The sequence below is a fragment of the Phaseolus vulgaris genome, chromosome 8, assembly GCF_051622355.1.
Source record: "Phaseolus vulgaris cultivar YP4 chromosome 8, ASM5162235v1, whole genome shotgun sequence".
NCBI classification, from domain to species: domain Eukaryota; kingdom Viridiplantae; phylum Streptophyta; class Magnoliopsida; order Fabales; family Fabaceae; genus Phaseolus; species Phaseolus vulgaris.
In genome coordinates this window covers 6,606,862-6,631,350 of record NC_143505.1, presented here as the reverse complement: position 1 = coordinate 6,631,350, position 24,489 = coordinate 6,606,862, and the positions used below count along the sequence as shown (strand labels likewise).

General features: G+C 34.3%; 2 protein-coding genes across 8 annotated transcripts in view; both read left to right on the top strand.

Moving 5' to 3' along the window:
• LOC137826734 (uncharacterized) overlaps positions 1–5,972 on the top strand; it is a 32,368-nt gene extending 26,396 nt beyond the window's left edge. The window contains 5 exon segments of the mRNA XM_068632856.2: positions 2,923–2,986; positions 2,989–3,665; positions 3,785–4,618; positions 5,210–5,274; positions 5,664–5,972. Coding sequence (XP_068488957.2) covers positions 2,923–2,986; positions 2,989–3,665; positions 3,785–4,618; positions 5,210–5,227 — 1,593 coding nt within the window. The 3' untranslated portion in view covers positions 5,228–5,274; positions 5,664–5,972.
• Positions 1–24,489, top strand: part of LOC137826729 (uncharacterized) — a 79,676-nt gene that overhangs the window by 26,337 nt on the left and 28,850 nt on the right. For 3 of the 7 annotated variants that reach the window (XM_068632835.2, XM_068632828.2, XM_090293537.1), the window contains exons 1-4: positions 23,176–23,537; positions 23,895–23,970; positions 24,059–24,129; positions 24,260–24,323. The gene's annotated coding sequence lies outside the window, so the exon portion shown is untranslated. Of the gene's footprint in view, positions 1–23,175; positions 23,538–23,787; positions 23,971–24,058; positions 24,130–24,259; positions 24,324–24,489 lie in introns of those variants that run through there. The other 4 variants (XM_068632827.2, XM_068632826.2, XM_068632833.2 and 1 more) reach the window with 4 other exon arrangements.

Below are 24,489 nucleotides of genomic sequence, written 5' to 3'. Positions count from 1 at the left end.
CTACAAGCACTAGGCTTTCGTGAAAAGTGGGTTAATTGGATAAGAGGGTGCTTAGTCTTTGCATCAGTATCGATATTGGTAAATGGGAGCCCCACAACGAAATTCACTCCTTCGAGAGGGCTAAGGCAAAGTGATCCCCTGACTCCTTTTCTATTTATCATAGTAGTAGAGGGACTAGTTGGGCTAGTAAGACAGGATGTTAAGAGAAAATTGCTTAAGGGTGTAAAATTAGGTAGGCTCGAAGTTGAGTCTTGTATTCTACAATTTGCTTATGACACCTTTTTTTATGTGAAGATAGCTACTAGAGTGTGCTTACAATTAAAGCTATTCTTAGATGTTATGAGCTAGCGTTTGGATTGAAAATCAATTTCCATAAATCTAAATTAGCGGCCATAAACATGGAAAGAAACAATTATGATTGTTATGCCAGGACTCTAAATTGCATGCAAATGTCGATATCTTTCAAGCATCTGGGTATGATGGTGGGTGGAAACCCGAGGAAGGTACTGTTTTGGGAACCTATTTTGAACAAATTAAGGACTAGACTAAGTACTTGGAAGGGGAAGTTTTTGTCTCTGACAAGAAGAATATGCTTAATTAAATTACTATTCACAGCCCTACCTTTATTCTACCTATCCTTCTATAAAGCCCCTGAATCGGTTTATAAAAATATTACTAGCATCCAAAGGAGGTTTATCTAGGGTTGGGGGAAGTAAAACATTAATTTGGGTAATTTGGATAAGTTGGGAACAACTTTGTAAAGCAAAGGAGAAGGAAGGGCTAGGTATCAAGGACATTCCCAAGTTCAATTATGCACTCTTAGCAAAATGGAAGTAGCTTTTAGAGGATGATGAAAGGGGTAAATGGACAGATTTTGCTTTCAAAGTATGGTTGTGTGTCAGGTCAGACACAAACCCCTTCAAGTTATCAGTCATGGTGGTGGAAAGACCTTCTGAAAGTATGTGGAGAGGGAGAAAGGGATGGATGGGTACAATAAGCAATTGGATGGAAAGTTGGATTTGGGGACAAAGTTAGATTCTGGGAAGATAATTGGATTAACAAGAATTCTCTAAAATCTATGTATCCAAGATTATACTTAATATCTTTACACCAAGGGTCAAAAGTGGGAGAGTTAGGGGTTTGGGAAGATTTGGCTTGGCACTGGAATCTTAGTTGGAGAATAGATTTGAATGGGAAGATGCACTACTGGATGAAATGCTAAGAACTATATCTGGCATAAGGATGGATAGGGAGGTGAATGATATAAAGCTTTGGGAGGGAGCTGAGTTCTCTGTCAAAGTTGCATATGAAAGTATCTCAAATTGTATCAATGGTATTGAAAGTCACATTTATAAATGTCTATGGATGTCTAAAGTTTTCCCAAATGTATTGACTACAACTTGGAGGGTCTCGTTGGACAGATTTCCAACAAGAGTGAATCTGTATAGGCGAAGTGTCATGGTTGGTACAATGGTTTGTGCTCTATGTCAGGAGCAGGAAGAAACATCCCTACACCTGTTCTTGGAGTGCAAGTATGCATATCAAGTTTGTAATAGTTGTTACAAATGGATTGGAATTATGTATGTCCAACATAAGGACTTAAAAAGTCACTTTGAAAGCTTTTATTTGATTAATATTAGTCATAAACAAAATTTGGTCTGCAAAGAGGCTTGGGCGACTATTGTATGGAGCATATCTAAGATCATAGGAATAAAATAGTTTTTAAGCAAGGACAAGTCGACATAAAGGAAATTTTTCATGTGGCACAACTGAAAACATGGTTGTGGCTAAAATGTAGGATGAAGTATTTTATGTACTTGTTTTCAGATTGGCATATGAATCCCTCCTCTATATTAAGAGGTGTACCTAACATAGACGGAAAATGTGTGGGAAGTTTGTATTTGTATGCAAAAACGGTGCAGGTGTGGAGGTGTCTTGGGCTATTAATACATTCTTTGGATGCAGGTTTTCATGTGATGATGAAGGGGAGTTAGTTTGGGTTGTTAGTAATGTTGGGAAGGGAAGGTATCTGAGGTATAGGACATGTTTAAATCAGAACTAATGGGTTATAACAACATAACATAAAAGAGGGTAAGGTTGGTACTAAAAACAAAATTTAAAGCAATCTTGGTGGAACTGTTTTGGAAATGAACTGGGGCTTTTTGTATATATTCTGTTGTGAGTGTTGTTTTCATTTCTCTTTTGATGATAAATATTTTGCAGTGTAGACAGACTCCTTAGGCACTCTTAATAATGGTTCTGTTGGATTAGGTTATTGTATAAGGATTGGGTCATCTTTAGAAGTGTTCTAATTAATTTTATTTATTTTTTTCGATAAAAAATATAATTATATTTTTTTTCTTAATATTTGATATTTTAGAAAATAAAATATATATCCATTTGACATTGGATATGTGATAATATTATGTTTCCATTCTAATTTTTATATTTTATGAAAAAAATATTTAATTAATATTTATAATATTAAGAGGACAAGGATAAGCATAGGTACCATATACCCTACATCGAAATTAAAGTTCATACCATTGTAATATGGAAATGAGATGAATACGAACTTTTACTTTAAGGACAAAGATGAAGTAGTTAAACCCACGGTCCCCTTAATATCCCTAATTTCATCCGCGCTAAAACCATTAACCATCAACCATCTTTTATTGTTATTTTGCTCTCTTTTTTATATCTGAAATTGTTGGCACACATTATAAAAGTAAACAATAAGCTCATAATTTAACTAAAAAAGAAAAAAGAAAAATGAACTTTAATATAAGATAATTTTATATTTCACAACTAATAATGTAAATATATAGTTTTCAACAATGAAAGATAAATCCAAGTCATCTCAATTAAATACAAAGCATATGGTTGTCTATTAATTTGTCATTGTGTTTTATGTTCTTTTAGGGTTTTTTCAACTATTCAAAGCTTATGATTCTTGACGATTATCTTGAGATGGCGAATGTTCAGCACAAAAACCCTCTTATTTCGGACAACTTTTTGGCAGTTTCAAGACATTGGAATTTGATGCAGGATGCAATAGACCTATTGTAATTCCATCTCATGTACTTCCTTACTTAAAGAACTTAGAAGAATTGAATGTGCATAGTTCTGGTGCAGTGCAAGTAATATTTGACATTGATGAGATTGAGGTCAAGACGAAGAGAATAGTCTTTTGTTTGAAAAAACTTACTTTAAAATACTTGCCAAATTTGAAATGTGTATGGAAGAAAAACCTCGAAGGAACTGTCATCTTTCCCAAATTGCAAGAAGTGGTTGTCAAAGGGTGTGGAAACTTGGTAACACTGTTCTCTTCATCCCTTGCAAAAAATCTTGAGAATCTTGAGACACTTCATATGGAGAGGTGTGAGAAATTGATAGAAATAGTTGGAAAGGAAGATGGAATGGATCATGGAACGACATTTATGTTTGAATTACCTGTTTTGTCCTTTCTATATCTTGAAAACATGCCACTGTTGAGTTGCTTTTACCCTAGAAAGCATCATCTGGAATGTCCCTCGTTAAAAGTCTTATTTGTGATATGTTGTCCTAATCTGAAGTTGTTCACATCAGACTTTGATGATAGTCAGAAAGGAGTTATAGAGGCTTCAATTAGTCTGATACAACAACCTTTGTTCTCGGTTGAAAAGGTAACGAAGCATCAGAACTTTACCTTTTTGCACTTTCTCTTATTTTCATTATTATTTTCCTCTTATAGTATCTAACTATCACACATTACATTTCGAACTTATTTGACTTCAAATACTAGGTTTTTCCCAAACTCACGGGATTAGCACTCAAAGAGGAAAACATTAAGCTTATGAGATATGCACATTTTCCACAAGACCTTCTTTGTAAACTAAATTATCTTGTAATTTACTTTGAGGATAACAATGAGAAAGGTACTTTGCCTTTTGATTTCTTTCACAAGGTACCCAATTTAGAACTTCTTTTTGTACACCAATGCTTTGGTCTGAAGGAGATATTTCCCTCTCAAAAGCTTCAAATTCATGACACAGTATTTGTGAGATTGAAACAATTATACTTGGATCAGCTAAATGAGTTAGAGTGGATTGGTTTAGAGCATCCTTGGGTACAACCATACTGTGAAAAACTTGAAATATTAAAGCTCAACAAGTGCCCTCAGGTAGAAAAATTAGCTACGTCTGCAATGTCTTTCATTAATCTTCAAAAGTTATCTGTGGGGAAGTGTAAAAGGATGGAGTATTTATTCACATTTGCAACACTCAAAAGTTTAGTGAAACTTGAGACCTTAACTATAAATAAGTGTGAATCAATAAAAGAAATTGCAAAAAATGAAGATGAAGATGAAGATGATTGTGATGAAATGGTATTCGGAAGACTAAGATCAATTAAGCTGAATTGCTTACCAAGGCTAGTAAGGTTTTATTCAGGAAATGCCACTTTGCATTGCTCATATTTGAAAAAGGTAATAGTAGCCAAATGTCCTAAAATGGAAACTTTCTCTGAAGGAGTCATAAAAGTGTCAATGTTTTTGGGAATTAAAACATCAAAGGATTCTTCTGATTTAACCTTCCACGGGAATCTCAACGCAACAATCCGACAGTTGTTTCACAATCAGGTAGGAATTCATCATCCCAATTGAATTGTTATTTTTTTATACTTGCCATTTTTTTTATTACAATGATGTCATATATTACTTCAAAATACTTTTAATAATGTTTTCAATATTATACTAAAAATTTTAAATGAAAGTAAAATATATTCTTTCTTATTTCAAGCATGAATATCGCATTATTATATTCTTCTTTTTCTTCTCTAACCCCAAATAAATTAGAATATATTGTATTATTTAGCAATAGGTTTTGTTTCATGGATGATTTATGTTGAACTTGGAAGACATTAGGCGTGGGATACCCATAAGCTTAGATCTCCGTCTATAGCTATTTTCCATAGTGAAGTCTAATTTCTTGGTGACACTCAAATATAAGCCAAATATTTTGTTTGAGTTGCATAATTGAAAAGGCTAAAAGTGAGAAGGACCAGTTACATAGAGAAAACGAAGAATTTTAATACCAACAGCAATTTAAGCCCTCTTACCGTCAGGGCAATTTGCAACCTTTTTCATTGGACGTCATGAATGAACCGGTCCGGTTCACTACCTAGTTATATATAGTTTTTCCTATCAACTCACTCTCTCTCATATATTCAGGTAATCCATCAGTCATAAAAACAGTAATGAGTATCTCAAGTTCTTCTTCTTCCTGAAGGCGTCTGGTAAGTGCAAGATATGTGTTCCATGACATGCATACTACACTTTTTACTTTCCTTTTAGGATATAAATGTTACTAGTGTTTGATAATTTCTTTTTTTTATATTTATATAAAACACTCCAAATTGAAGTTAAAATCGGTGATTAAATAAAACAGAATAAAAATCATTAGCTGCATAGAACTGACAATATTCAGAACCTTTGATGATGCTTACAAGATACCCTTTCATAATTATTTGTACTAAGGGACTGCATAAAACAACATGTCACATGAGAAGGGTTTAATATAATTGTCATTATGTCATGGCATGTCCTTGTATTGGCTTACTTTATTTTAAACAAATTAGTTAAACTTGAAGATATATATATATAACTGTGCCTTTATTTCTTTTAGGGTAACTGGGATTTCTGCATTGCAATAAGAGGTGGAGGGAAAGATGATGGTAACTGTATTGTGTACAAGTATTATGAACAAAAGTTTAAGTCTCTGTTTTTTCTTCTTAAGTGATTCAATTATGAATAAGATGGACCTACAGGGCCATCTGTTGTGTGCGATGAAGTTAGATATGTTCTGTGTGTATCTATGTGAGTTGCTGAAGTTAAATACTCTGAAGATTGAACTTCGTAACAATATCATCTCTGCCACCCCTCCTTTTCGGAAAAGTGTGTTTGATTTGAGACTTCAATCAATATTGTGTTCATCTATTATTTACTGCTTTTTGGAGTTCAGTCCCTTATCTTCTTTTTTTTATTAATTATTTTTGTATCAACAAGAATATTAGAGCTTGTATAGTTTACCTAGGCTTCATGAATTCACACAACATACTTAACTTCTCATTACACAGCCACCAAAACAACGCAACCGCATAAGCCACCATTATTTCATTTGTTATTTTCTACGTCACTACGAGATACTAGCTCAAATATTCTTCACAATTTTGCACCACTTATTTTCTTTTTCGAAAGGAAGACAATAATATTTTTAAGATACTTTCTCATTCTAGTTACTTTCTTAAATGATTGCAACATCATACCACTATTTCACCAAACCTAATGTTTTAGAAGTAAAGTTCTTACTGTCAGGAATGAGAAAATGGGACGAGCTCCAAAGGTCAGCTCACCATTATTTAAGTGGGATTGGTTCACTTTTTGAACCCCGTATTGGTTCGGCTAGTATAATCTGCTAACAGGCCACAAACGAGGGTAGGACAAGACGGGTTGATCCTTTTTATTTTTTACACTTTTGATGAGAATGTTTTTTTAATAAAAATTGGTGGTATTAATGTTTTATATAGAACTTTATTTAATTCATTGAATTATTGTTGATATTTATTTTGTTAGGTACTAACTTTATTTCATTAAAATATTAAAATTTATTTTAAGTTTATTGTTCTTTCTTATATTTTTATAATCCAAAAAGTTATATCAATTATTATAATAAGTAAATAAATCTAAAATTAAAAAATTTAAAAGTAACGGTTACTTAAGTATTTTTTTTGTTTTCTTAACATTTTCCTTCCAACTTTACTTTAATATTGTGTTGACTGCTGTTTTTCCTACCTGGTTTGGTTGAGGCCTCTCTTTCTCCAAGCTTTTTTGAGATGTTTGGTGCACCCTCTGGTTGCTGCTCCAAGTGGCTGGTACATGCTTGTAGAATAGGTGTTGGGTGGATGTAGTTAAGTGTACACTGTTTGGGGTTGTAATGAGGTGGGTTAAGCCACATAGTGGGGTTTTGTTTAAACCATAAGAAGGAGTAATTAAGAGATTTTGTATATAGGTTGGAATACCCTGAAATATCTTCTTTTATTAATTTATTAATTTATTCATTGCTGATTAAAAAAAACGATAAATCTCCTCGTGGTATGGTTTTTAAACAAAATTTGCATTGAATTTTTCTTAGATCTTCATCAATACATATTCCAGGCTTCCAAGCAAAGTTTAGCATTTTCCCACTTTTTTATAGCGAACGTTGTGAGGAGGGTCTGTCATTGTCAACACCAGAAGCCATTATTATGATTTGTGCAATAATAGAACTACAAAAGGAGACATAAGCAACACCAAATTGTTTGCAGAAAAGAAAAATACGGTTGTTGTGTGTTTTGGTTCGTAAAAGTAATATAAAGGAAGAAAAGAAGCAACAAACAAATACCTGAATTGGAATCAAGAAATATGTTTGCTACGTAGTTATGGCGAAACTGTGACTGTAAAACATCGTTATGTAATTACTTGGTGAAGGAGAAATGAAATCGTGTATGACCATCAGTATTTTCTAACTAACCATAAAATTGGTACACGTTGCTTGGCAAAAAAGGAGAAACTTTTTTATGTAATTATATGGGGAAACCAAGCGAGAATAGAAAGCCATTAATTAACCCCAAAACCCAAGCCATTTATAGATAATCTATAAATATTCTTGATGACACAACAAATACGAACAACGTTATCATTTAATAGTAGCCACCAGCATATGTTGATTTTATAGAAAATACACGACATCCATCGGATGATCTCCACCATATGCAGCAACTAGATACTGTCATTAGATGATTCACCACATGAAAAAAATAGACAATAAACTCATGCTGCTGATTGAACAGGGCATATCCTTTTTAGTACCAAGATGGAAGAAAAATAAGCTATTAAATGACACTAGTGCAAGAATGTAAAACAAATGCGGCTATTTTACATTTACAAATGCGGTTATAGAACCGCATTTGATCAGTACGCATTCGTAAATCGGGCATTTACAAATGCGGTCATAGGACCGCATTCATAAATCACATTTACAAATGCGGTTACTTAAAATAACCGCATTTGTATATTATTCTGAATGAGGGATGAGGGTTAGGGGTTTTGGATTTACGAATGCGGTCTTGGTAAGAACCGCATTCATAAAGCACATTTACAAATGCGGTCTTGGTAAATGACCGCATTTGTAAATAGTGTTTTTTTTTAAAGTGCAGTTTGTATTGTGCAGAAACCATATAATAATTTAATAACCTGCATAATGATCAAACCCAGCCAGACAAATACAGAAATATAGTAATCAATTAAAATCATCAAAATGTACATTTACAAGTAATCAAATTACATAAAACCACTATTGTTTACCTATGCTAGAGTTATAAAAATTTATGAAATATGTGGACCAAGAATCTCTAACATATGAAATGCCTTCCTCATTCATTGGTGTTTCTTCTGTGAATAACTGCATTGCAAAGTTGACATAAATTAGTTTTTAGATATATATATATATATATATATATATATATATATATGTTCAAGAATTATAAAAATGATTTAACATATATAGTACCTCTTTCCAACCAGTTTTAACACCTAGTCTTATAATGGTAATCATCCATTGCATAATGTAATAGCCACACTCATAGCTTCCTGGTTGTTTATTACACTATAATTAAATAAAAAGTAATATGTTAGTATATTGATAAACAATGATAATAGAGAAAGAAAAAAATTACAAACCTTTATTCTTATCCAGTTCAAATTATTTGAATTTGATCGACCTTTTAGGATGTTATATCCACGCCATGAACTGGTTAATACAAAAAACCTCGTTAGTAGATGATTAATTAGTAACATATACAAAGTTCAGTTTTTAATGTACTTACGTATCAATGATATCCTTAAATTTTGTGGGAATCTTCTTGTGTAGGGAATAGAACCACACAACAGTCTTATCAACCATTGATAAGACAAATAACTGCCAATGATGCCTATATCATCAATGAAAAGAGTTAGTAAATATTTAAAACATGAAATAATAATAATTGATGACATATAATTAAACTTACTCATTAATATAAGGGCATAAATAAATTTGTTTTCCCTCTTTTTCCTGGGTGTTAGTGATATATGCTTGAGTCTCAGATGAGTTTGGTCCAACATGATTAGTATATGCAGGATCTAAGAATCCATACATATTTTCCTTCCCCTCAGTGATACAGACTCTATGCAAAAACCTACAAGTTTTTAGTTAAAGCATAATCAATAATAATTTAACATAAAGTAAATTGAATAATAGGTAAAGATACTTACATCATAAAAAATTGAATTATACTTATATTGAGCTCCTGTTTCCCAGATATAAATTCTGATAAGTCTGTGTTGTAAATCATCAGTGGCAGTTCAGTGTTTATTTGAAAAATGTATTATCCCACGGAACTGGAAAAGGATCATTGCCAATCTGACTAGCAATGAGACGTAGGGAAGTTATAGGATCGTCAACTTGAACCTCACGCTTCTTTTCCGGACTTGGTGGCTGAAAAGGTTTCTACAAGATAAACAACATTTGTATTAAATTATATGTAATATATAAATATAAATAAAAAATAATATAATGAAATGAAATTATTACATGAGGTTCGGGCATAGATTGAATGAGCTCTCTGGGCCAGGCAACGAATGTCTGAAATGCATCGGCCACAGTGGTTACCTCATCTGAAGGTAGTGGAACACGAGCATCAGGAAATCGTACTTTTTCAACTGTTACCTTCGCCACATCAAGGGAGAGAGGAATGTTATGTAAGGTGGTGGCGTTTTTATAGACTTTTCCAAGTGCCACCACCCGAGGAAGTTTGCCGCCCACTACCAGTAGCTCACAATCCTCCGTCTGCCCATTGATATCATCCCCTGATGTTGGAGGAGCCGCACAACTCCCCTTTGTGCTCTTGGGAGTGGGACTAACAAGGGGTTCAATCGGCTCAGCACAAACTTGTTGCGATAGAAACTCTTGTCGCATTCGATCATTCTCCTTTTTCATCTCCAGCCACATCAAATCAGTCTCCTTTCTCATCTCCTCCATTATTTCTTCACGTATCTTAGTTTTCATTTGAGTTTCGTTTTCTTTGGAGGAGGAGGATGGTTGTCGTTCTGAAACTCCAAAATATAGTTTAATTCTGACCACTTGTCCAGCTGCACGAACACGACCAGAGTGCTCAGGTCGTCCAATTGCTTCAACCAGGATATCGTGACGACCTTCAGCAACAAATTTACCGTCGGATTCCAAGAAATCCCGCAAGAGTACACAAAAATCATATTTTCAATCATTAATATAATTAATGCTTTAAAAAAATGAAAATAACAAAAATAACTTACAATTTTTTCGATGATAACCCTGGATTGCTCATAACTTGGTGCACCCGACTTTTTAATTCGGGCCCTCTTCCATTTTACATGGCGAAAAGGTAGTGATGGAGGAGAAGTGACCCCTGTTTCCACATTCTCAGACAACGTCCCCTGTTGAGATTTCTCCTTTTCCACCATCAGTGTTTGCTCAAGTTTTCGATACCCCGAACGAGACATAATGTGCGGGGTAAGATTCTTCAAAGCTATCTCTTGAGCTTTCTTCCGACGATCCTGTCATAATTGAAATAAACAAACTGAAGTAAATAAGATAAACTTATTAATGTTATATAAACAAAAAAGTTACTTCACTTACCATCCAAGCCTCATTTTCACGGCTTTCTCTAAAAAGACGCCATGTCTCTTCATCAATATGTTGGTACTTTAAACATGGATTTTTGTCTTTAAGGTCACCAAAAATGTATCTCGAAGTTAGTCTTGACTTAAAGGTACGAAATTTGAGTCCGATATTGGATATAATCTTTGATCGAAGCGGTTCCACCTCAGGAATTTCAAAGTTTGCCTGCAAAATAACATCAGCAAATTAAAATTAATCAATGAATATTAAAAAGCATTATATCAAAATGTAAGGCTTACCAGAACATCCTCCCAGATCATGTTACGGTCGACCTCTGACACCTTATCCCATGAATTAATCAGAATGGAGAGCCTCTCACGAGAAACAACTCCAAGATAGCTCATAAACTCATCTGCCTTAGGACCAAAAGCCACTCCAGTGTTGACGTCAATGTCAACACGTGTCTTCTCACCAGCAGCACATCTCAATGCGAGACGCTTCAATATAGTAGGTCCTCTGCTGCCTCGTCCGGATCGAGGTTTGATTGGGGTCTGATCGTCATCCATGTCTCTGTTAAAAAAATTAGGTAACAAACATTAGTTAATCTGCATCGGATTAAAATCTTATAAAAATAGTACATAAATATGTAAATAAAAAATGCTTATTTACAGGTTGCATGGAGGTTGAAAGTTCATATGTAAATTCCTTCACTGTGGTCTTTACGGGTTGCATGTACATCATCAACTACATCGTCATCTTTATTAATTATCTTTGGTGTGAATGAACAGGGGTCACCATTTTCAATATCATCTATGGTCTCCCCTTGTTTTTTGCCGTGTAAAACGACATACCAATGTTTTGACGTAGGATCTTTCACGTAGAAAACTTGAGATGCTTGTTGAACCATTATAAATGGCTCATCTCGATACCCTATCTTTCGAAAGTCCACTAGTGTGAATCCTGAATCATCAATTTTAACCCCACTTTTATTGTCAACCCATTTACACTTGAAAACTGGAACGGAAAACTTAGTGTAGTCAATCTCCCATATATCTTCTATAAACCCATAGTATGCCATTGATCCAAGTACTGGATTTGTATCTTTCGAATTCGAAAACTGCATTGACTCGGCTTCAAGAGTAACACCAGAATTTTGAATTGTACTCTTTTCATCCATGGACTTCGTGTAAAATATACAATTATTCACTTCGTACGCTGTACATGAGATGACATCAAACTTCAATCCAGCAGCCAACTAGGTCAAGGTCTCTGATGCCGTTGAATCCTTGAACACCTCGTCTTTAAACCAAGGCATGAAAGTTCTATTATGTTCCATCAAGACCCATTTCTCTGCTTGTCTTGGGTTATTTGCCTTCACAATGGCTTTATGAGCTTCTATGTATGGTACAACTTCATCTGTGTTATTCAATATGTACAAATGTGCTTGCAAGACTTCTGATCGAGATTTGCTTACAATATTCACACCACGTAAACATTTACTTGTAGAACGCCTGTGGTGCCATGAATTAGCTGGAACACCTATTGGATTTGCTTTTGTCATGTACTCTGAACAAAATTCAATACTTTCTTCAGCTATGTACCTTTCAATCATTGAAGCCTTTGGACGATAATGATTTTTCACATAACCTTTCAAAATTTTCATATACCGCTCAACAGGATACATCCATCTTAAGTACACTGGTCCACACAATCTAACCTCTCTGACCAGATGCACAACTAGATGAACCATGATGTCAAAAAAAGACAGAGGAAAAAACATCTCCAATTCACACAAGATAACAACAATTTCATTTTGAAGTTCATCTAGTTTTGAGGGATCAATGACTTTACAACAGATGGAAGAGAAGAATGAGCACAAATGGGTTATGGTATGTCTAACATTTTTTGGTAAGATCCCACGGATAGCTACCGGCAACAATTGTTGCATCAAGATGTGACAATCATGATACTTCAACCCAATTAACTTCAAATCTTGCATTGACACTAGGCTCTTCACATTTAAGGAATGTCCTTGTGACACTTTCACACCTTTTAGACATTGACAAAAACTAATTTTTTCATCTTTTGACATTGTGTAACAGGCTGAGGGCGAATTATGTACGCTTACCCATTTCTATGGGTGCCAACTCGTCGCGTATGTTCATCTCAATCAAATCTAAACGAGCATTTAGACCATCCTTCGTCTTCCCGTTAATGTTAAGAAGTGTACCAATTAAGCTATCACACACATTCTTTTCAACATGCATTACATCTATACAATGTCTGACTTCTAACCTCGACCAGTACGGAAGATCAAAGAAGATTGATTTCTTCTTCCAAATATTTGTCACGGATGAATTTTTTTTTTACTTACCGAAGGTGTGGTCTATGTTATTTACCTTTTCATAAACCTCAACACCGGTTAATGGAGTTGGTGGACCACTACCCTTTTGGTGTCCATTAAAGGCTTTTTTCAACCTCCGGTAAGGATGATGACTTCTAAGAAACCTCCGATGCCGAAGATATATTGTTTTCCTTCCATGTTTCAATTGTTGAGAAGCAGTGTCTTCTTCGCATATTGGACACGCTTTGTGACCCTTAACACTATAACCTGATAAGTTACCATATGCCGGAAAGTCATTGATGGTGCAAAATAACATGGCATGAAGCTTGAAAGTTTCATTAGCAAATCCGTCAAATACTTCAAAACCCTGGTCCCACATTAACTTCAAATCTTCAATTAGGGGACTTAGATAAACATCAATATCATTCCCTGGTTGTTTCGGACCGGATATCATCATAGACAACATCATGTATTTTCGCTTCATGCACAATCTAGGAGGTAAGTTGTAAATAACTAGTAATACAGGCCATGAACTGTGATTTTTACTCATATTACCAAACGGATTCATTCCGTCTGTAGCTAAACCAAGTCAGATATTTCTTGATTCTTTACCAAATTCTGGAAAGTCATCATCAAATTTCTTCCATTGAATAGAATCAGCTGGATGTCGGTACATGCCATCGCATTTCCTCTCATCTGCATGCCATCTAAGATTCTTAGCATCGTCTGGGTTTGCAAACAAACGCTTCATCCTTGGAATGATGGGAAGATACCACATAACCTTCATTGGGGGTCCATTCTTTTCCATGTCATCAATAGAATCATCATCTTTTTGTTTAAACTTATAACGTGATAACCCACACCTCGGACAACTTTTCAACAATTCAAAATCTTTCCGGTATAATATACAATCATTAGGACATGCATGTATCTTTTTGTACTCCATACCCATTGGACAAAGAATCTTTTTGGCCTCGTAATTACGATTAGGTAGACTATTTCCCTCTGGAAGCATATCCTTCAACAGCTGGAGCAATTCCGTGAAGCTTTTATCAGTCCATCCGTTTATTGCCTTCAAATTCATCAATCTTAACACTGCCGACAACCGTGTGAAGTTAGTTGATCCAGGATACAAAGGAGTCTCTGCATCTTTTGACATACTTTCATATCCATGCGCTTTTGCAAAACACTCAGCTCCCACATCACGAATCATGTCCTCCAATCGATCATCATCTCCATCATCGTGTACTGCTTCATCCATGGTAGAACCCACATATTCTTCAGTTACGGAAACACGTGGTAAATTTAATAATTCACCATGCCATCCAAGTTGTATAAGATCGAAGAAACCCATCACATAGCAGGTGTTCCCTCATGATATTCACATCCAGTATCCTTCCATTCAAACAGTTAACGCACGGACACCTGATCTTTGCTCCATCATGACCACTAATAATCGCGTTACGCTGCGCAAATTGTATAAATTCCTCTACTCCCCTTTCGTACTCATCACTTATACGAACAACATTAATCCAACCTCGATCCATTATATATTCTGGAATAGTTAGGATTTTCTAATAATTAGTATTCTATTCTATCTCACACATTTGCCGAGGGTCGAACACCCCCGGACTCAATCCAAACACGATAATTCTATTCTAAAAGTAACAATAACTAACATAACATAAAACTTTTATTAAAATGTAATTAACAACTAACTAAATATATATATATATAATATAAATTTAAGAAAATACAAATTATATAATACAAATTTATATATAATAATATATAAATTAATTGTTTCCGTAACTAATTTATTAAATTATATATAAATTATAATAAACAAAAATTCAAAATACACAGAAATATATAAATTATTAGTTATTAGTTATAAATTCCAAGTTGTATTAGTTATTAATTAAATATATATTATAATACAGAAAAATAAAAATTCAAAATATTAAATAAAAATTCAAAATATTAAATATAAATTCAAAATATTAAATAAATATTAAATACAAAACCAACATTTCCGTCGTGAACAAGCTTGATGGTGATCGGAGTGGAAGACAAAGGCGAAGGCGGCGGCGGAAGCTGTGGCGATGGCGGAGCAGGAAAACACCAGCGAATACCAATGGAACAGTAACCTAAATGCCACAAACGAAGTTAGGAAACGAAAATGACAATGCCAACGAAGTGAATAATGAATGATGCGAAAACGAAAACGAAAACGAATGAGTGAAACTGAAACTGAAACTTACAAAATGCATAGAGAAGAAACTGAACTGAGCGCAAAACATTGAAACGAAGAGCGGAGAATGGAAAGTGAAAGTGAAAGTGAAAGTGAAACTAGTGGCGCGCTTCAATTTTTTAGGGTAAAATTGTTTTACAAATGCGGTTGTAGAGTAAGACCGCATTTGTAAATCAATTCAAATGATTTACAAATGCAGTCATATTAAAGACCACATTTGTAAATCATTCTGAATTGATTTACAAATGCGGTCATAGTAAAGGCCGCATTTGTAAATCATTTGAATTGATTTACAAATGCGGTCTTACTCTACAACCGCATTTGTAAAACAATTTAATTTCAAAAATGCCACCGCGTTTTTACAAATGCATTTAAGCGCAAAGTCACACTAAATAAAGGGTCGTTGTTTTACATTTCTTCACTAGTGTGAGAATAACAGTGAACATCATCCAAGACAAACTTCTATCATTTGCAACAAGGGCAAACAAAATTTTCAACTGTTCCATATTATGTGATGACCAAGAAGAATAATCTATTACACAAAATGCCATGAAGCATGAAAACTTGGAAACAAAGTGAGGCTCATGCAGGTGCAGCACTCAAGTTTTGACCACTAGATTTGCTTTTGCGGCCCCAAACAGGAGTGGTCTCAATAAGTTGATGAGGCACAAGTCGTCTCTCCCGCTTAGTTAGTTTCTTTAGTTTCTTGAAGTTGTGAACTCTCAGCCTAGCTATATCATCCTCTTCTTCCGCAGTTCTCTCTCTCACTACAATTGTTAGCCTGCACTCTGGTCTCATTATGAGTCCTGATCTTCCTTTGGCATGGAAGGCAAGTCTCTTTTTGAAATATCCCTTTCCTACAAATGCTTCCGCTGTAAGAAACAACAAACCAGGATCATCACAGATAGAACAACAATTAAGCCTTTCACACTAGATGAGGTCAGCTATATAGATTAAACAATGTTCTATTGTAATTCATGTAACTAAACTTCACTTCAAATAATTATGAACTTCGAAATATTACCTACTAGGAGACGTTCTGGATCTAACCCGTGATTGTGAGAGGCATTTGCTCGGGCTGAATGAATGACCTACAATGGGTAGGATTTTAAAACAAATGCTACCAATTTTGCTTTACCATATAGAAGGTAATAGAATATAACCTTTCTCTCCACCGAAAATGAATATAACTCGAATCTAAATAATCATAAATTGTTGTGTTAAATGCAGACAAAATGCAAGTAAGAGCGGGGATACTTTAGAATTTTATATTGGTGTTATAATTGGGAAAGTTAAAAATGGCCAGGGGATGGGGCAAAGATATTGAGAAAAAAGATTATTAAAATCTGATGCGTTCAAAGAGGAACTTTTTTGAAAGCAATTAAAATTATAGTGTTTGCAATCTTGTCAGTGAGGTGACAGTAAAAGACAACTAGTGTTACTACCTGATAAACAGTTTTTGCTGCTCGTTTTATTGTCAATTCCAACTGCATCAATGCATCTTTAACAAGCATGCCACGAACCAGAGCAGCAACTAAGTTTACCTTCTTTGGACTCTAAAATACCATAGAAGACAGGGCATGTAAAAAGTGTAATCAGTCAGATATGAACCAGACCCTTAAACAATCAATTAGTTTACACATCAAACCAAGGAAGGTATTCCAATAGCTTAAAAAATATGTTCAAACTTGTCTGCAAAAATTGATAACAGATACTGAATATAGCATTATGAAATAAAGCATTACAACTTTTTAAAACTCCTATTATAGCTATGCTGAATATAATTGTGATTGTACCGTCCCGTATCCGGGCGTTGACTAAGTCAAAGTCAAAGTCAACGGCTGGAGAGTCAAAGTCAACGCAAGGCGTCGCCTATGTGGAGAGACGCCAAGTGCCAGCATCGCCAAGAGGAAGCGTCACCAAGGCAAGGCGTCGCCTGGGTGGAGGCGTCGCCCAACCAGGGCGTCGCCAGATCAAACAGTGTAAAAACAAGGCAATCGCGGTGTGGTTCCCCAATACCCATGGGTAGGAAAGACCATGGACGGAGCGACGTCGTGGGAAAGCCTCAGGTCCCGATATCTCGGGAAAGTGATAAAGAGAAGGAAAAGGTGGCTTCAAGGCCATAGTAATAGTACCAGTGAAGGGCAGCCTGACTCGTGAAGTGCTCCTGCCGCCCCAGAGACGCCCGTGGGGCCGATACGACTCAAGAGGAAAGTCACGCCCAGGGCAACCGGGTGCAGAGTACAAAAGGAAGGCAGATACGCTCTCAAAGTAAGTGACTAGATACTTGGGGGCATGAGTTGGCACCCAAAAAGTCACCCCTAGCGCAGTAGCACTCCCAGCAGGAGGACTCACACGTAGAAACGTCCCCAGGTGGGCCGAAGCGCCCCCAGATGGGGTCATGGCGTCGTGAGGCCCTCCACGTGTACGACAGCCATGCCAGAATAGAAACACCCTTTAGTCAGGTGCCAGGTAATTAAAAGTCATTCAATACAGTTTCCCTTTCGAGCATTCAGGTACTATAATGGCTCCCGAGCGTTTCAACGTCTTAAATGCGCTACGTTTTCTAATTAAGCGCTTTGATGAGTGCGTTATGTTTGTGATTAAAAGCGCTTTAAGGCGCTTTAAATGCTTGGGTATTTTAAATAGCGCGGAGAATGTTGGAAAAAGGGTTGGAACTTTCGGCAAATTTATCAGAGAACTCTCTAGTTGCTTGCTCGTGCTTCAAGGTTACGTACAAGTGACTGGGGAATATTTTTGCCTGAAAGAGACAACACACACATATACACAGTTCTTTTACCACCTTCAGAGTGCCATACGCGGTGCTCAGACACGCAGGTGGACAGTTTTTGGTGTTTCTTGCTGGCTGACTTGAGCGTCGGAGTGCACACGGCTGCTAGGGCGCCTCTTTGTCCTCTTTTTTGCAGGAATCCACAGGCAACCAGTGGGAAGGAGTCCCTAGCTGACGGTTGAGGTCGCGCATGAAGACGTCCCGGTCAACCGGACGGAACAGTGATGATACACTGATACTTGTTTATATTGTCAAATCAATGGTTTTCTTTTAGCCTGCATTAGTGCTTACTAGAAAACCAAACGCAAAAATGTGTGGGAACATTGAAGGTTAGAAATGGAGAGATAAACCAATAAGTAGATACAGTTAAAGAAAGATTGGTAAGTAGAACTAGGATGGGAACTATGAAACTGGGGGGAAAATAGAATATAATTATTTGAATGTTATATAGAGAACCTTATTATTTTTATTTATCTAACAGATTAGGATCATTTAGACACCCATGGGGGCAAATGTCGACAGATTTAGCAGCTCTAAAGTGAGAGGAATGCAATTCAGCAATAACAATTGCTGATTAAAATATTGAAAGTTAAGATTGTAATTAACTTCAGAATTTGTTACTGTTGGAATCACCCCTACCTTGCCTAAGTTACAAGCTCATTGGGGATTGCCTAAATTGTAACCTCAAAGGAGATATGACTAAAGTAGAGTATACACTGAGGTGCAAACCTTGATTTATAAATTATAAGTCTTTATTTATGAGGCTGAAATACTCAAAGATTAAAAATTAGACATGTAATTGATTTTGTCACAACACTCAACTGTAACAGTTAAACTACACTTTATTAGATTGGTTTTGCTACCTAAATGATGATGGCTTAGTCTCAAATTGTTTAGTGATATGACTAAAGTAGAGTACACAAGTGGGGTGAATCCAAACCTTGATTTACAAACCATTTTTACAAGATTAGGTTAGACTTATACCCAAAGTTTAGGAGTTAGACAATCAACTGTTGATTGTTCAATCAACAGTTATAAGTGTACTTTATTAGCTTGGTTGTAGAAGTACAAGCATTGTTTAAAAGTATTCACCTCTTCATCATTATTATTATGCCATATATATAGCAGTTAAGAAATGAAAGCAAAGATGTGCCACTAGTATTTTGTCACATAAGAAGGTGCAATTCTTGCGTTTGGCAGTGGCAGTTGCACTTGGAAAGATGAAACTTGTCCAGTCCAACAGAGTACAGCAAATTCTTTTACTGTCTCCACTCTCAAAATTGTTTTAAAGGAGAAAAACAGTTGCCATAATAGCATGCAGTTGAATTAGTTTAATTTATAAAATAAAATTTGTTTCTTCTTTTAAAATATTTTTTGGCTAGAGAATGCTACAAATTTAATAGTGCAATTTCTAAATACATTCATCACATGCATTATACTGAATGAATAAAGTACTGTTTCACTATTTAAGTAATTAAAAGACTTTTCCTTCGATGTTGCCATGTCTGGTATATTATAAGTTTTCATATTGTACTTTTCAGCACTTAAAATTGGAATCATTTCATTCAAAATTCATTCAACATATACTTGATCAGGTCTACCTAACATGTTCTTAATGAAGGAAAACCAACTGCTGCATATAAGAAAACCAAAAGCAAACAATCATGAACAGTGATATGCATCTCAAACCTGCTTTATTCTCTTTAATATTGCTTGAACTTTTTCTGGCTTAGTCACAGCTTTCTGCTTCTGGTATTCACCTTTTGAACTACCCAAAGATGAAACTGGGACTAAAGGTGACAAAACAGGTGTTTCCTCAGGTGAATTTGCCAGAAATGTAGTGCTTGAAATTCCCTGAAACGGAAATAATCAAGTAATAAAATAAAAAAGATGAAGTTAAGAAGAGGGTATGATCAAGGTAGCAAAGCAACAACAATCCATAGAGAGACATAAAACTATGAAATTTATAACACTAACTCAGTAACCCCCGACGTTTTAGTTTGATGAATTGGAAAATATTATGAACAAATCTGTTTATTAAAATCTCCAAACATAATTATCATCACAAAGTCTAAGAAAGTGTTTGCACAATTTAGCAAGCAGCAACAAGAATTGTTGTGAAGGTAATTTTGTTTTGACGTAAAAAAGAAATTCATAAAGAAAAAAGTGATATAGAAATATAGGAGGATAAGATATCCCTGACAAGACAACTAATTAAAGAAAAAATTACAAAGAGAAACAAAACAGAACTCAAGAGTAACAGCATACAACCCACTTAAAAGACCATGTATCTAGTACAAAAGAGAAGCCAAAAACCTTATTCTTTTGCAAAACATTTGGGTGGCCAACCTAAAAACATTATTCTTTTCCAAATCTCTGTTTGCTTTCCATCTTATATTTTTTTGTTGATGACTTGAGACCAACTAATCCAAAAAATTGAAGCTATTATGTGAAAACTCAAAAATGGTTTATAAGTAACACCTCCTTATGCAAGCCCTTTGGGAGTTTGAAGTGTTGATAATGGACAAATGCCCCTCCAACCTTGTGCTTAATTGAACTTAAGCCAAGTGAACTGCCAGACAGGATTCAACTTTTCACTTCGTCATAATCAATATGATAGCACGTCAATGACAAATCATCTCAAGGCTGTTCTATTAGGTAAAGGCTACTGAACAATCTCATATCTAACAGTTCCCAACTTAACAAACAGTCCTCAATTCACCCATAGCAGACCAGAGTAAGTCTGGTATAATTTATTCTAAAGTCAAACCAGCAGGAAAGATGTTAGAGGGGAATGCTCAACAATTTAAACTGAAAAATGAAATTCAACCACCTAAAGATTATAAGCTCCTTTCAAATTACGCAGATATTTAGAAATCTAATGAATAAACGGATCCAAAAAGGAAAAGCCTTTGGATTTCGTCATAAAGGAATACCCTAGTGAAACCAAACTCCATTAAGAAATTTGAATAGCAACCATAGAAGGGATTTATACTCATCATTTAACACTTAATGCCAGCCAAACTGCTTTTCTTAACTAATATGGTGTATAGCCTAGTTAGTTACATCTCCTTAAGGTTGCATTGTTAGACCCAGTGATCCTCCCAAAATCTCTGATTATGTCACCTGCTCCGGCTTTCCACCTTACACCTTTTTCGAACCATCCAACACCTTCTCCCTCTCCTCATAATTTGACCAGATCTTTCCACCATCAAGACTAATATTTAGCTTGAACACCTATTTGTCCCGAGACCAAACCATATTTTGCTTGAAGTACTTCTTTCCATCTTCATTTTTTTTCAATGAGTAGCCTCCACTTCCACTTAGCCAATAGGACATAATTGAAATAATGTGTATCCTTGATGCCTAAGCACTCCAGCACAATTTATCCAAGCAATTGTTCTATTATGTTTCCCCCACCCATAGAGAAATCTCCTTTGGATACGGGTAATCATTTTACACACTTCTGATAGAGCTTTGTTATAAGAGAGGTAGAAAATAGGTAGAGCAGTGAAAACAAATTTAATCAAGCATATTCTACCAGCCAAAAGACAATTGTCTTCCTTTCCACACATTTAATCTGGCCCTTACTTTGTCAAGAATGGGTTCCCAAAACAACTTTCTCCTTGTATTGCCTCCAACAATAAGGCCTAAGCATTTGAATGGTATTAGCCATTTTTGCACAATTTGCATTTATGCGTAGGTCCTAAACCTACTTCTCCCTACATTTAAAGTCACAATCTTAGATTTAGATTTATGAAAGTTAATTTTCAATCCCAAAGCTAGCTCATAGCACCTTAAAATACATTTTATTGTAAAAACACTTTGATAGTTAGTTTGACATATAAAAAAATGTATCATCAACTTGTAGCATATAAACCTCAAATTCAGTATTGTCTAATTCCATCCCTTTAAGTAGATTAGCCTTAATAGTTTGTCTTACCAATCCAGCCAACTTCCCATCCACAGTTAGGAACAAAAAAGGAGCTAAGGGGTCCCCCTACCTCAAACTCCTAGTTGGTAAATTATGTAGTCGGGCTACCATTAACCATAACCGAGCCTTCATTGCTATCAATGATCATCATGAGTAAAACGGCCTAATCAATGAGTCTTAAATAATGAGTGGTTATTTATGGAACAATGAATATAGTTATATGACTATGACTAATCCAAATGACTCATAATGATCAACTTAGAGGATATTATACTACAAAAGAAAAATCAATATTACCTACAAATTATTATCTACGGATTTAAATTTGTGTATGTAAATTCAACATAACTAATATTCATAAATATTAATAATAAATAATAATAATTATAACTAATAGATATGCATACTATTAACATTACAAAACCAATAATATTAATATAATATTATAAATAATATAAATAATATTATTATTAATAATTTTAATGGTATTGATAATATTAATGATATTAATAATATTAGTGATATTAATAATATTAGTGATATTAATAATATTAATAGTATTAATGATATTAATAATATTAATAATATAAATAATATTATTAATAATAATATAAATAATATTAATAATATTATTTATAATATTAATACTATTAATAATAATATTAATAATATTAATACTATTAATAATAATATTAATAATATGAATATAATATTAATAATAATATAAGTAATAATATTAATAGTATTTATAATATTAAAAATATTAATACTATTTATAATATTAATAATATTAATATTAAAATTTATAATATTTAATAATAATAATATTATAATAATTAATAATGTTATTAATTTTAATAATAATATGAATAATATTAAATATATCAATAATATTAATAAATGTTTATATTAATAATTATATTAATAAATATAATAATAACTATAATATAATATGAAAACAAAACTTATCTCATGGCTAAAGTTTTATTGGTCACCAAATCGGGTTTCATATATCTTTTCCAAATTCCAAATAATAACTTCCACCCTCTTGGTCAACTTTATTTTAATTTTTTTTTAGATTTTACAAGTCAAGTTTTATAAGTTTAAACTGAACGATATTCTAGATGAGATCCACAGACAGCTAGCCCCTACATCCATTCTCCTTATCCTCACTAATCTTCGGATTCATTTAACACCTCAAACTCTATCACCACTCTCATCATACACTCACTCAACTTTTTGCCTCTTCTTATGCTTCAAACACCCAACTTCATAACCAACCCCTTCTATTCTACCTTCTCTTTCTTCTTCAGTTTAGTTTGCTGATTAGAAAAAGAAAAAAAAAAGAACTCTCCCTTCGAAGTTGCACGGTTCTGCTAATGAGTTTTGTTAATGGTGTAGCTGACATGACACCTGAAGATTCTATGAGCTCCAGTGCTTGAATCAACCAACTGCACTCACCCTAGTCAACTACAAACCACGTGCAGCAGTGAATCACTCAGGTCAAATATCTCATACACTTCTTTTCTTTTCCTTTTTCCTATCTCTTCTGCAACTATCTCATTCACTTATTTAGATCCACCTTGGATATATTTCAACAACGATTACTCTTTTTTTAACCTTTTGATTCATAAATGGGTTCAATCATTGCATATCATCAACTACTTTTATTATTTTAAACACCATACATCTCTAATCAACAACAACTCTAAAAACTTTACGGAGCTAAAATCCATGGTTCCTTGTAAAAAGTTTTATATCACAAGGAATCTGAGGGGACTACAGAGAAGTAGCCATAGATTCATCCTCCTTTATCTTCCATAGCAGAGCAACACTAACACTCTCACATGGTCTTAAAGCTTGCAACTAAATCTCCTTCAATCTCATCTTCTGGAAAAACTCTTTTTGTTTGATCACCTCAATCCAACACAATCTGTAAGTTCTTCTCTCACAGTATACTCAACATACAAACTTTCTCATATCTCTCTTCCTTCCTTTTTCATTATTTAACTTCAACTTACAGGCCTTTCCCAACTATTTTACCAACTCCACAACATCTTCTTTCTCCATGGAACCCTATCAATTTCATACAAGGTAACATCAATTTAATATAAATCTTTATAGCTTATTTCTTATTTTTTATTTCTAGTTTATTTTAATCATTTTTCTCATTTCCAAAAATATTTCTCTTAGCTGACATATTATGACTACACATATATACTAGGTTTCATCTGCTTGGAATTGTTTCAGCTATTATATGAAGCTTGTGTGAGAACCCAACCAGTCAGGTAAAATATATGTTTTTTTTTTCAATTTTTACTCCTGTTATTATGAATGTAAAGTTTTATTTTGTATTATTTTTCAAGTAACACAAAATAAAAATAGTGACATAAAATCAATCACAATTAAATATAGATTTAAAAATAAAAAAAATACAATCAATTGAAACTTATT